At 41.9% G+C, this 12,719-nt stretch overlaps 1 protein-coding gene across 1 annotated transcript in view; it reads right to left on the bottom strand.

Annotated features, from left to right (window-relative positions):
• Positions 1–12,719, bottom strand: part of ARFGEF2 (ADP ribosylation factor guanine nucleotide exchange factor 2) — an 88,198-nt gene continuing 75,479 nt past the window's right edge. The window contains exons 31-39 of the mRNA XM_027621198.2: positions 12,315–12,450; positions 11,163–11,301; positions 11,000–11,054; positions 8,721–8,835; positions 6,041–6,171; positions 3,224–3,392; positions 2,267–2,405; positions 976–1,093; positions 1–394 (exon numbers count right to left, since the gene is read on the bottom strand). Coding sequence (XP_027476999.1) covers positions 218–394; positions 976–1,093; positions 2,267–2,405; positions 3,224–3,392; positions 6,041–6,171; positions 8,721–8,835; positions 11,000–11,054; positions 11,163–11,301; positions 12,315–12,450 — 1,179 coding nt within the window. The 3' untranslated portion in view covers positions 1–217. The remainder of the gene's footprint in view (positions 395–975; positions 1,094–2,266; positions 2,406–3,223; positions 3,393–6,040; positions 6,172–8,720; positions 8,836–10,999; positions 11,055–11,162; positions 11,302–12,314; positions 12,451–12,719) is intronic.

The following is a 12,719-nucleotide window of genomic DNA, read 5'->3' as shown; positions in this document are numbered from 1 at the left end:
TACTGTGTTAACTGGGTATGCAACATTTTAATGAAACAGCACAACGTCTCAGCCAGGGACTGTGGGACATGCGTCGAGACCAGCTTCCTCCAGGCCATTCTGAGCTCCCAGATGCCAACTCCCTGTTTCTATGATCTGACCCTCCACGAGATGTGCCAGGCAGAGGTGGCGTGGTGAACGTTCTGCAGAGCTGCAGCAGGGGCCCACAGGGCCAGGGCTACCACACTGGGGACAGTGTCCCTGGTACCTGTGATGGCTCTTCCGGAATCCATATCTTATAGACAACACCTATCCGCAGGAAGAACTTGCGCAGAACTGCTCGGAGCTCAGGAATCAGGTCAAACTGCATAATTTCACACAAGTAGGGGTAGTACATAGAAGCGTGTGCTTTAAACTTGAGGTGGGAGAGAAGGGGAGAGATCAAATTAGACAGGGAGCTACTTTTTCTGGCACTAGTTTCTCAAAAGAGTTCATCTCACCCTGGAACTTCTTGCAGTATTGGTGCTTTTACTTGCTATTTAAAAAGTTGATGGGAAAAATTTGCAAATTAGAATGTCTTTTAGTTATGTTTAACTCCAAACATAAATTCTTTGGGGACAGCTTTGCTACCAAAGTCAACGTTCATTTTTAGCAAAGCAGATTCCCCCTTCTGAACCAGGGTTTCACTATCTGGACCCTCTCTTCCAACACAGCTGCCCTCAAAACCCCTGCAGCAGTTTAACTACTACGTGCGTGGTTTCAACACCAGGCTTTCTCAACTGGGGTTCTTTGAGAGAGAGAGAGAGGGAGGGAGAGAGCCCTAGTATGCTACGGCATCCTTGTCTGTAATGAATGAACTGTCCTCTAATGAATCTAGAATGGTGCTAGTTATGTAACCATCCTTGGAAGAAATGAGGAAATCGTTACTTTAAAATCTGAGTAAAAAGGAACCCAAACCTAGGTCCTAGTGGGGACATTAGAGTTTCCTGGTTTTACCTTTTCATCATTTATTTTGAGGGTTTTTGTTAGAAGTAACAACAGAAGACTTGTCCAGGCCTCCCGATGGCTCTCAGAATTCACTGTGATGAAATAGGCAAGGGCCTCACTGCACACGCTAGATGAATCAAGAGAGGGGGAGACACGTCAAACACATTAACCTCTCACATTCTACTGCAGTGGAGAACTCTTTGTTCTTGCAAACAAGTACATAAGTACTATGCCATCTGAAGCAAATCACTAAGCCTCAGTTTCCTCGCCTGTAAAACAGGGATAAATAAACTGTACCAAACCCAGGGGGTTGCTGTTAAGTTTAAATGAAACCAGCGTGTTGAATGTTTGCTTAGCCCAGGGCCTGCTCACAGCTTTGGGCCCAGTCAGCGTTTGCACACAATGAACACAGAGCCGATCATCCAGAGTTGACTACACACTGCCTTTCTCTCTCTTCTCCTGTCACATATGATTGCTACTTTTTCTTCTTTTAAAGTAATCTCTACCCTCAACGTGGGGCTGAAACTCAGGGACTGAAACTCACGACCCTGAGACGGAGAGCTGCATCCTCCACCAACTGAGCCACCCAGGTGCCCCTGAAGACATTTTAAGTAGATTCCATACCAGTGGGATTGATGTGTCAAAAGAGAGAAACTGACCATTTTAAGGCTCCTGATTTTAATGCCACCTGCTTTCCGGAAAAATCCCCTCCCTGTACATTCCTACTAGCAGTGCAGGAGAGTGCATGTCTTATCACATGACTGTCAGCACTGCATGTTAATGGTTTTAAGTCTTGAAAGAGTGAAAAGAGCTTCGGCCTAGCATCTTGCTCACAGGGAGCTGGGTGGCGAGGATCACTTTTCTGTCTGAGGCTCTCTCCGCGCCATCCCACTGTCTCCCCACTGCTGCATTTCTACATAGTCCAAGTCAGGACACCCTGGTAATCCACGATTCCGATACATTCCTCTTGGGAAGGAGAGAGGGTTGGAGGTTAGAGCCGACATCACCCTAAAGGGACTTCACTCCAAGCCTGCTGATTCTGAGCTCTCAGCACTTTTTATTGTCTGTGTTTCTGTGGCTTAAGAAACTTCTGAAAGAAATGAGGTCCTGCCCTATTCAGGGCATTAAGAAAAGTGAAATACAAGTGTCAACAAATAGAAGGAAGAAGCAAAAAGGAAAGCAGCTTGTGAGGGTGTCAGCACATAGGTATTTTTCTCTTAGTCTTTTCAATTCAGAGTATTACTGTGATGCATTTTGTGTTTTATGGATAAGACATTTAATCAGAAACCAATCTTCTTACGTTAAAAGTCGCTGCTGTATTTCCTCCCAGGAATCTCTGCGGTTCTCGTCGACATACATCCGAAACAGGATCCTCAAACAACAGGCCAGGCTGCTGGTTTCTTGTTTTAGAAGATTAGGTTTAGATTTGCCCTTAAAACCTAGAGATTAGACAGTCATGTAAACAATGCACACTTGTAGGATAATGCTAAGAAATCATGCAGGAACCTAATCTAGTTACTTTAGGGAACACTAAAAGAAATATTTCACATCCTTTTTTTTTTTTTTTAAGATTTTATTTATTTTTTTTAAAGATTTTATTTTATTATTTATTTGAGAGAGAGAGAATGAGAGATAGAGAGCACGAGAGGGAAGAGGGTCAGAGGGAGAAGCAGACTCCCCGCAGAGCAGGGAGCCTGATGTGGGACTTGATCCCGGGACTCCAGGATCATGACCTGAGCTGAAAGCAGTTGCTTAACCAACTGAGCCACCCAGGCGCCCTAAGATTTTATTTATTTATTTGACAGAGAGAGACACAGCGTGAGAGGGAACATAAGCAGGGGGAGTGGGAGAGGGAGAAGCAGGCTTCCCGTTGAGCAGGGAGCCTGATGCGGGGCTTGGTCCCAGGACGCTGGGATCATGACCTGAGCCGAAGGCAGATGCTTAACAACTGAGCCACCCAGGCGCCCCAACTACACAATTGTAACGTAATAGAAAATGTTTTGGTTTGCTAGATCAGTTCAGGTCTCTATCAATTCATTTTTCCATCAAATACTTCCTGAAAATCTCCCATGTGCCAGGCAGTATTCCTGGTACTGGGATGGAATGTATCCAGCATGTCCTTCTTTTCCCCTCAAGCATGAAAATATCTGGCGAGTTATTCCAGCTAAGTGTAAAATATCGGGAGTTTCCCAAAGGCTTTAATATTTTAGGATGGTGACCAGTGTGGCTACCTGTCCTAGCTGCTGCGTAGCCTTACCTGCTCTCCACAGGACAGTCCGTTGCTCGTAATTGGAGTTGAAGGCCTTTGAGAATGAGTGGGACTCCTGCAAGCAGTCCAGCAGCTTGAAGAGGTGCTGGGAAGACATGCACTTGTACATGCCCTGATCCTCCGTCTCTATGTGGATATCTGCATCCAGCGTGTCTTGCTAGAGAGGGGAGGGAGGGAGAGCTATGTGAGGATGGGCTGGTTCTGGACATCGAGGCAGTCCTCACTTGCCAGAAGTCATCCTCTGTCTGAGAATCACACACTTCATTCCTCACCACTCTGAACATTTCTCTGTTAGACTCTGCTCACCGGCCAGGGGAAGAATTATGCCCAGCTCCTGCCTGACATCAGGCTTTGTGGGCCCATTTTTCTGTTTTGTCAGTACCACCTTCATTGCATGAACATGAGCATGTGCTTCTCCAGTTATTTCACTACAGGACTGCATTGTCCTTTCTTTATATTTTATAACAAAATTAGAAAACGAGAAAGTCAAATTGTACTGTATGTGATAGAAGGTGTGAGTCTCACAACATACTATGAAAGAAACTGCCAAGCGAAGCCTGAGTGGCATCTTTAGCTTTATCAGATGGTGATTAATGAACATAGTAAGCTCAACAACTGTGTTTTCAAATGTGAAGGGAAAAAAATATAAAAATAGGTATAAAATCCTAGAAATTTTTATTGAACATGTTGCCTAAAATGGAAGACATACTTAGGGATTTTATATTTGTTGAGCCTTCTAGGAATGGAACTATCCTTCTTATAAACCAGAAATCACACAAAAAAGGAGAGTTTGCAATATTCCCCAAGTTGATCTATAGATCCAGTGCAATCCTTATCAAAATCCCAGATTACTACTTTGCAGAAATTGACAAGTTGGTCCTAAAATTCATATGGAAACAAAAGTGACACAAAATAGTCAAGACAATGTTGATAAAAGAAGCACAAAGTTAGAAGATTCATACTTCCAATTTCATTCAAGACACTGTGGTACTGGCATAAAGATGGACATACAGGTCAGTGGAACAGAACTGAGAGCCCAGAAATAAATCCTTATATTTAGGGTCAAGTGATTTCCAACATGGGTGCCAGAACAATTCACTGGGGAAAAAACAGTCTCTACAATAAATGATGCTGGGACAACTGGATATCCACGGGCAAAACAATAAAGGTAAACGAACCAAGGAAAGCGAACACAAAATGAACTAAAAAATGGATCAAAAGACCTACACGTAAAAGCTAAAATTATAAAACTCCTAAAAATAGTAACTCGGACTTCATTAAAACTAAAAGCTTTTGTGCTTCACAGGCCACCATCAAGAAACTGGAAAGACAATGCACAGAATAGGAGAAAATAGTTGTAAATCATGCATCTGATAAGGAACTAGTATCCAGAATATATAAAAACTCTTATGATTCAATGTTAGAAAGTTAAAATATCCAATTTAAAAATGAGCAAGGATTTGAATAGACATCTCTCCAAAATACACAAACGGCCAATAAATACAGAAGATGCTCAACGTCACTAGTCACTAGGGAAACAGAAACCAACACCACAGTGAGATACCACTTCTCACCCACTGGCATGACTGTGCTAATTAAAAAAAGAAAAAGAAAAAAAGACAATAACAACCATTGATGAGGATGTGGAGAAACTAGAGACTCCATCCATTGCTGCTGGGAAGGTAAAATAGGATAGCTGTTCTAGAAGACAGTCTGGCAATTCCTCAAAAAGGTAGGCACAGAGTTAACATATGACCCAGCAATTCCACTCCTAGGTATGTGCTCAAGAGAATTAAAAACATGTCCACATAAAAACTTGTAAACAAATGTTCACAGCAGTGTTATTCATCATAGCCAGACAATGGGAATAACCTAAATGTCTGTCAATGGATGACTGGATGAACAAAATAGTGGTACAGCCATACAATGGAATATTATTTTATATATGAACACACATCCACACATATGTAACAACATGGATGTTACATGCTACATATACAGGCTACAATGTGGATGAACTTGGAAAACATTATGCTAAGTGAAAGAAGCCAGACACAAAGCTCACAATTTATATGATTCTATTAAGTATGAAATATCCAGATTAGGCAAATCCATAGAGAAAGAAAGTAGATCAGTGGTTGTCAAGGGCTGGGCTGAAGAGGGAAGGGGGAGTGACTGCTAATGGTGAGGGCATTCACTTTGGCAATGATAAAAATATTCTGGAATTAAATAGGGGTGATGTTTGCACAACTCTGTGAATATACAAAAATCTGAACACTCATTCACAGGATTTGCCAGCCCCTGAAGCACTTACATTTACAACCTATGGTGTAATGTTACTGTCCAACTTTTGGATACTCAATCCTCCGTCTCCAAGAATAACATATTATATAAAAGGCTGTACGTACACAGTAAACTTTAAAGGAAAAACTGGTATCTTTATCCATACAGTTTTCTGTTATTTATGGTTAAATTGTACACCAATTATGAGGGATAATCCCCTGATTAATGACACTCTTTTTCCAAAGCACCCAAGGTGGGGCTGGCATGTCAACAGTAGGATGCTGGTAAATTGGCTTTCTGGGAAATTTAAAGAAATGAAAAAAGAAAAAAAAGCCCTGATTTTTAGTGTTTGCTGATTTCCGTCGTATAAATATCACAGCCAATTTCTCAAGCCGCCAACATGCCATGACTGGAGGAAGGGCTGGGGAGTTGTGTGCCACCTCAAGCTGGCTCCAGCACAGCACTACAACTAAGCAACGTCCTTGCACACAAGGACATCCTTCTCGAAGCTGGTCTTATTACCTGGGCAGCAACCATATGTTCTGCATCTTCCTTTTTGCTTGTTGCAGGGTAGAACACGATGTTGTCGATGGTCTGTATCAATTCCAACTGGACCACACACTTGATGAGGAGGCTGGCAAACAGTTTCTGATCTATATTAGATGATAAAGATTAACCCTAATAATGATTCAGCCAGTGTTGAAATAATTATTCCCAGAGCTCCTACTCTGTTTCAGGCACGGTTCTTGATGCTGTGGCAGAAGAGTGAATAAGCTGGACAAAAACCCCATGGCAGAGACAGACAATAAACAGGATATTTAAGTCTAAGGTACAATATGCCAAATGATGATGACAAAGGTAAGAATAGGGATGAGGCAGAGATGGTGTCGGGGTGGGGTTGCAAGTTTAAACAAGGTGGTCAGGAAAGGGCTCTCTGCAAATGTGACACCTGAGCAAAGACCTGAGGGAAGGAGTCAGCTATGCAGGGACCCTATCTTCCAAGAAGCTTCTCTGCCACCTGCAGGGACTCCTACAGACAGCTCCGGACTGTGCCCTAAGCATTCCAGGCCCAGGTTCCTGCCGCAGCTAGACTCTCCAAAGTGGCTGGCTGTCAGTCTTGAGGGGATGGGGCTCTATTCCGTTCTTAGTTCCCAATCGCTTTCTGTCTGCTCTGGAGGTGTATCTGCTTCTGTTTCCCTCAAGAATCTTCTCTGTTCAAATTATTGGTGTGATTTCTGCCTACTGACTAGACTCTGGCTAATATCTCTTCCCTCTCTCTTTGTCTTCTCACTCCCTGGGGGCAGGGGTGGCAGCCCCTGTTGGGCACTTCACTGGTGACTGATTTGACTATAATGAAAGTAGAGATTCCTTTTTCAACTTATTGTTATAGATTCAGAATGTTGAAATCATTAAACGAAGTGTTTAGTGATGGCAAACAAGGAGGATGGATCATCTTCAAGTTTTCGAAAGTGACTGTGAAATTTTGTGTGTGTGTGTGTGAATTTATATAAATTATCCATGTAGAATCAGTTTTAATTAAAGAATATGGTGGAGTTGCAGCACATGTACATTTAATTTATGCCAATTTAGTGACGTCACCTTGGACCACAAATGACAAAGGAAGAAACAGTCCAAGTGATGTGCGACTGTGCCTACTGCCCACTCACTGAGCTGATGCCCAAAGGGTGGGCTGCGCTGGGCAAATGGGAGCATGCTCCCAGGAGGAAGGGCAGGGGTCTCAAGTCCCAGGCCCCTCTCAGAGCACAAACCTCTTGCTGCACCAAGAGTGGCTCTATTTAAAGAACTGTACGTGTACACTCCCACACAAGCCAAACCTTTGTCTGGAGCTGACGAGGCAGCAGACCTTGCTCACCGACCCCTGCAGAGACCCTGGTTATGCTGCAGATACTGAGGAACAGCGTGAGTGTCCAACATGGTGCCTTTTTAATGGATTCCAAGGGTGGTTATGTTTTATGCCTTCAAAAGATTGTTGGCGGCCACACGTGGCTGTGTCTAATACACTGCTTCAGAAGTTAACGGCAGTGTCAACACCAAAAGCCTGGAGTGTCTGAAGAAAAACAACAGGGCCACAGCTGGAAAAAGACCAGACCACAAAACCAGGAATGTTCCGGTCTCTCAGTCAGCTAAAAGTGTGTCTGAATCCCAACTCTACTACACAGTGGCAAATCACGTTATCTGTCTCGGTCCCAGTACACGCAAATGTAAACAGCACCTCCTCAAAGGGCTAGAGGGATGATTACACGAGATCCCACACATGAAACACACAGTGCAGTGCCTGCCTCATAGTGACTGTTAAACCTGTTTTTTGAAGTGACAGTAAAACATGACCACAAGTAACACTGACAGACAAACTGATAAAAGTAATCTGAAACTCATGCCCAGAAAAGGGATCTCTAACACATGAAAAGCTCCTCCAAACCAATAAAAAGACTAACAGCCAATATGAAATGAGGAACGATTTGAATAGACGATGAAAAAACAGAAAGGTTCCTAAACACATGAAAAACTTCTCAGTTTCACTCATAATTAGAAAACTGCAAATTAAAACTACTCCAAAGATAGGAAGTATCACCTATGTGTTCCCAAGGATCATGTAAACAGGAATCTGTAATTATCTGTCAAAATGGCAAGTGCACTTCACCCAGCAGTCCTACTGCTAGGAATTTATTATACAAATAAACTCATGAATGACACACATTATTAGGTGATTCAATGTAGTACTGTTTGTAACAGAAAAAGATGGGGAATAATATAAACGTCCATTAGTAGGAACCCAATTAAGCAAATAATAGTACATCTATATCCTGGGCGGATAAATAGTATAAAAGAATGTGAAAGCTTTTTAGGTACTGATTTTGAATGGTCTCAAAAATACACTAAGTGAAAAAAGAATAACGCATAGTATTCTGTAATTTGTATAAAAAGGACAGGAGAATTCGTGTGTGTACATGCGCATGTGTTTATGGATATTATGCTCTTTCTTGCATATGGATAACAGTTGGAAATGCACACAAGAAACTGGTGACACAGGCTGCCACAAAGAAGGGACTGGCAGACTGAGGCACGGGGTGGAAGAAAGGCTTATCATGTTCACCTTTTGTACCTTGTGAATGTTTGAATACATAAACGTGTTACCTATTTAAAATAAATAAATGAAAACAACTAAAAAAAGCGGCCTTACTTGCATATGGTCTACCTTTCCAGCTGTCATCAGTCGGGTTAGAGAGTTGGCTCTGGCCTCTCTCAGAGGCATTTTTATCTATGCTGCTTAGAGACTGGCGGTCCAGATCCACATCCTACAAGTAACCCAGAGAGAAATACAATGTTCACTTTCTTTACCCACAATTTAGTACCCGGGCAGAGATGCGCCTGTTTTGACACTGGGGGCCAACCTGAATTTAAGTGCCTTGCTTAGCTTGAAGTAAAATTATACTGCCTGCTTAATTAGGCTACATAGGAGAGATTACTAATGTCATGTATTTTCTCCCTCCCATTAAAATTTTACATTTTCTTATTCCTACTTAGAACGTGTTTCTTTATATATTATGATTTAACAATGAATGTGACATGGGGCGCCTGGGTGGCTCAGCCGATTGAGCATCGACTCTTGATCTCAGTTGATCTCAGCGTCATGAGTTCAAACCCCAACTCAGGGTCTGAACTCCAAGCCCAGCGTGGAGTGGAGCCTACTTAAAAAACAAACAAACAACCAGAAAACATAAGTGTGGCAAAATAATGAGAACAAGCTCAAAAATAAACTAGTGTGATAGCTTTTTATAAAACGTTGACAGTAGACAGTTAACAAAAAAATGTTTAAATAAGGTGCTTCATTTTTTAAGTTGCTACATACCAAATGCCTTTTTTTTTTTTTTTTTTTTTAAGTAGGCTCCACACCCAATGTGGGGCTTGAACTCAACGACCCTGAGCTTAAGAGTTGCATGCTCTGGGGTGCCTGGGTGGCTCAACTGGTTAAGTGTCTGCCTTCGGCTCAGGTCATGATCCCAGGGTCCTGGGATTGAATCCCACATCGGGCTCCCTGCTCAGCGGGGAGCCTGCTTCTCCCTCTTCCTCTGCTGCTCCCCCTGGCTTGTGCTCTCTGTCAAATAAACAAAATCTTAAAAAAAAAAAAAAAAAAGAGGGAAAGAGTTGCATGCTCCTCTGAGTCAGCCAGGCACCCCCAAATGCCTTTTAAAATCTAATGGCCTTGGGGCACCTGAGTGGCTCAGTTGTTACGTGTCTGCCTTCGGCTCGGGTCATGATCCCAGGATCCTGGGATTGAGCCCCACGTTGGGCTCTCTGCTCGTCAGGAAGCCTGCTTCTCCCTCTCCCACTCCCCCTGCTTGTGTTTCCTCTCTCGCTATCTCTCTCTGTGAAATAAATAAAATCTTAAAAAAAAAAAAATCTAATGGCCTTATGGTTATTTGGAAATAGAAGTTAATACAAAGCCCCTGTGCACCAAGGTTTTAAAAGTGAGATTTGAATCAGAACTTCTCTATGTGGCCTCACACAGAAAATAAGAACCACTATCTCACTGGTGTAGAGGAAAGCACTCTTTATTTAAGAGAATAATAAATAAGGATAATTATACCAAGGCATTATTTCTATCAGCAGAACACCAGAACTGAGAGTCCAGCAAGGGAGAATTTGTTCAATAGATTACAATAATGTACAGCCACTAAAAAATCTGCTCTCAAAGAATCTTTAAGAATCTTGAAAAATGCTCACATGTTGTTAGGTAAAACATTATGTGCCAAGTGTTCCTGAATTTCAAACATATGTGGGTTAGATATGTGCGGTTACACCAAGAAAGAACTAGAAATGTAAACTATGGTTTTTATTGGGTGAGGTGACTTATTTTTTGTACTTTCTAAAAAAGATGTTAATGAACAAGTATAGATTTAAATCTTTTCTTTTTTTTTCTTTTTCAAGATTTTATTTATTTTATTTGACAGAGAGAGAAAGCACAAGCAGGGGGAGTGGGAGAGGGAGAAGCAGGCTCCCCACTGAGGAGGGAGCCTGATGCGGGACTCAATCCCAGGACCCTGGGATCATGACCTGAGCTGAAGGCAGACACTTAACCATCTGAGCCACCCAGGTGCCCGTTTTTGTTTTTTGTTTTTTTTTTTAAAGACATCTTTACACCCAACGTGGGCACTTCACTGGTGACTGATTTGACTATAATGAAAGTAGAGATTCCTTTTTCAACTTATTGTTATAGAATCAGAATGTTGAAATCATTAAACGAAGTGTTTAGTGATAGCAAACAAGGAGGATGGATCATCTCATGACCCTGAGATCAAGAGCTGAATGCTCCACCGACAAAGCCAGCTAGGCACCCCTAGTTTTTAGATCTTATATAACCTTTTTAATTCACTTCTCAGAAAAGCATAAACTGTTTGGGTTCCTTAATTTTTTACTATAATACGAGATCAAAGAAAAGACATCAACAAAAAACCCTACCAAATGTTTTTCTGACGAATCTTCCTCCATTCCTACAGGTCTCCAAGTCAGCAAACTGAAGGGAATGCAAGAGAAGGAAAATGATCCATGTGAAAGGCAAACTGGAGTCTTAATATGTCTACCGAGCACAGAAATAAACAGCAATAAGCACATTCGTACTCACACGTGTGGGATGGTTGTTTTGAAGATATCCAGCATACAACTGCATGTCTCATCCCAGACGTCAGGACTGAATTTCTCCCCGTTGGATATTACTAAGTTTTCTAAGCAATTGGTACCTGACCGAGCCAACTGCTCATTATCTGCAAAATAAAGCAACATCTACCATCAAACTTCCATTGCTGTTTTGATTCCCATCAGGGCACTGATGCTGCATCTTGCGAGGTGGAGATGACACGATGGGGGGCTCTGCAGGCTCTTATTTAAGGAAGCAACTATACAGCCAGTATTAAAACTTCTATTGTTTAAGCAGGCTATAAAGAGATAAAATTACTTATCACAGCTTTATTGCTAGGGATGGAAGGAGGTCAGTTTGCTACTTAATTAACTGACTTCTTATATGATGTATTAGTAAAGGATGGAAATATTAGACCAGCATTTCTCCCCTGAACACTGCCATACCAGTATCGACTGTTTTACCATTTATTTTAAAACTGAGTCACTTTTTGAAAAAAACACAGTGAAGCTTTGTCTTAAGCCAAAACTATCTATGGAATCCAGGTCAAATGTGCTACATGGGCATTTTTCCTAGCACGCACTACCTCTACACATAAGTACTCAAATGTTCACTGATGAAGCTGTTAATACTGACCTCCATTTAAAAAAAAAAACATTACAGAAAATTTCAAATATAGACAAAAGTAGAAAAAAACAGCATAATATACAAAGGCACATCTTTAAGAATATAATAATTACATCCCATCTTTAGGAAATACCTTATAAACTGGCTTGAGGAGGGTTTTTTTTTTTTTAAGATTTTATTTATTTATTTGGCAGAGAGAGACTTGGCGAGAGAGGGAACACAAGCAGGGGGACTGAGAGAGGGAGAAGCAGGCTTCCCGCTGAGCAGGGAGCCCGATGTGGGGCTCGATCCCAGGACCCTGGGATCATGACCTGAGCTGAAGGCAGACGCTTAACGACTGAGCCACCCAGGCGCCCCGTGGAGATTGTTTTGATACTCTAAGTAAAAATACACATTTTCACCAATTATATATCATACTCGTTGGCATTACATTCTTGCTTTTACATATTGAAAAATTAATCTCTCAGTTAAAACTAAGTCAAGAAGAATGACACCTAGAGGCATTGCGAGTACCTTGTTTTACACACCACTGCAGCTGTGCAAACACATCAGACAAAAGCACTTCATTCAGAGCTTCATAAAACTGGGTGAACACATCACAAATGGCATAAAGTGCGTGATTGCAAGTTGTTGTCATCCACTCGGATTTCTGGAAAAACAAAATGATAATGCTGAGAGGCCACTCTCCTTGTGGGGAGATGGCACTCTCCTACATCATGGGCAAAACTGTTCTGGTGTGAAATCTGGCAGTATGTGTCAATAGCCTTTTCAACGCTCACACCCACAGATGCAGGAACGGACCCTAAGAATCACAGATCTGCGGGTGAAGGTCTATGAATAAAGAGGTTTACACCACACTGGCATTTACACATTGAAAACACAAATACAAATACCCAGCAAGGCGGCAACCAAATTAAG

The sequence above is a fragment of the Zalophus californianus genome, chromosome 8, assembly GCF_009762305.2.
Source record: "Zalophus californianus isolate mZalCal1 chromosome 8, mZalCal1.pri.v2, whole genome shotgun sequence".
Taxonomy (NCBI): Eukaryota; Metazoa; Chordata; class Mammalia; order Carnivora; family Otariidae; genus Zalophus; species Zalophus californianus.
Note: the sequence above shows the minus strand (reverse complement) of the source record. Positions and strands in the feature narration are given on the sequence as shown.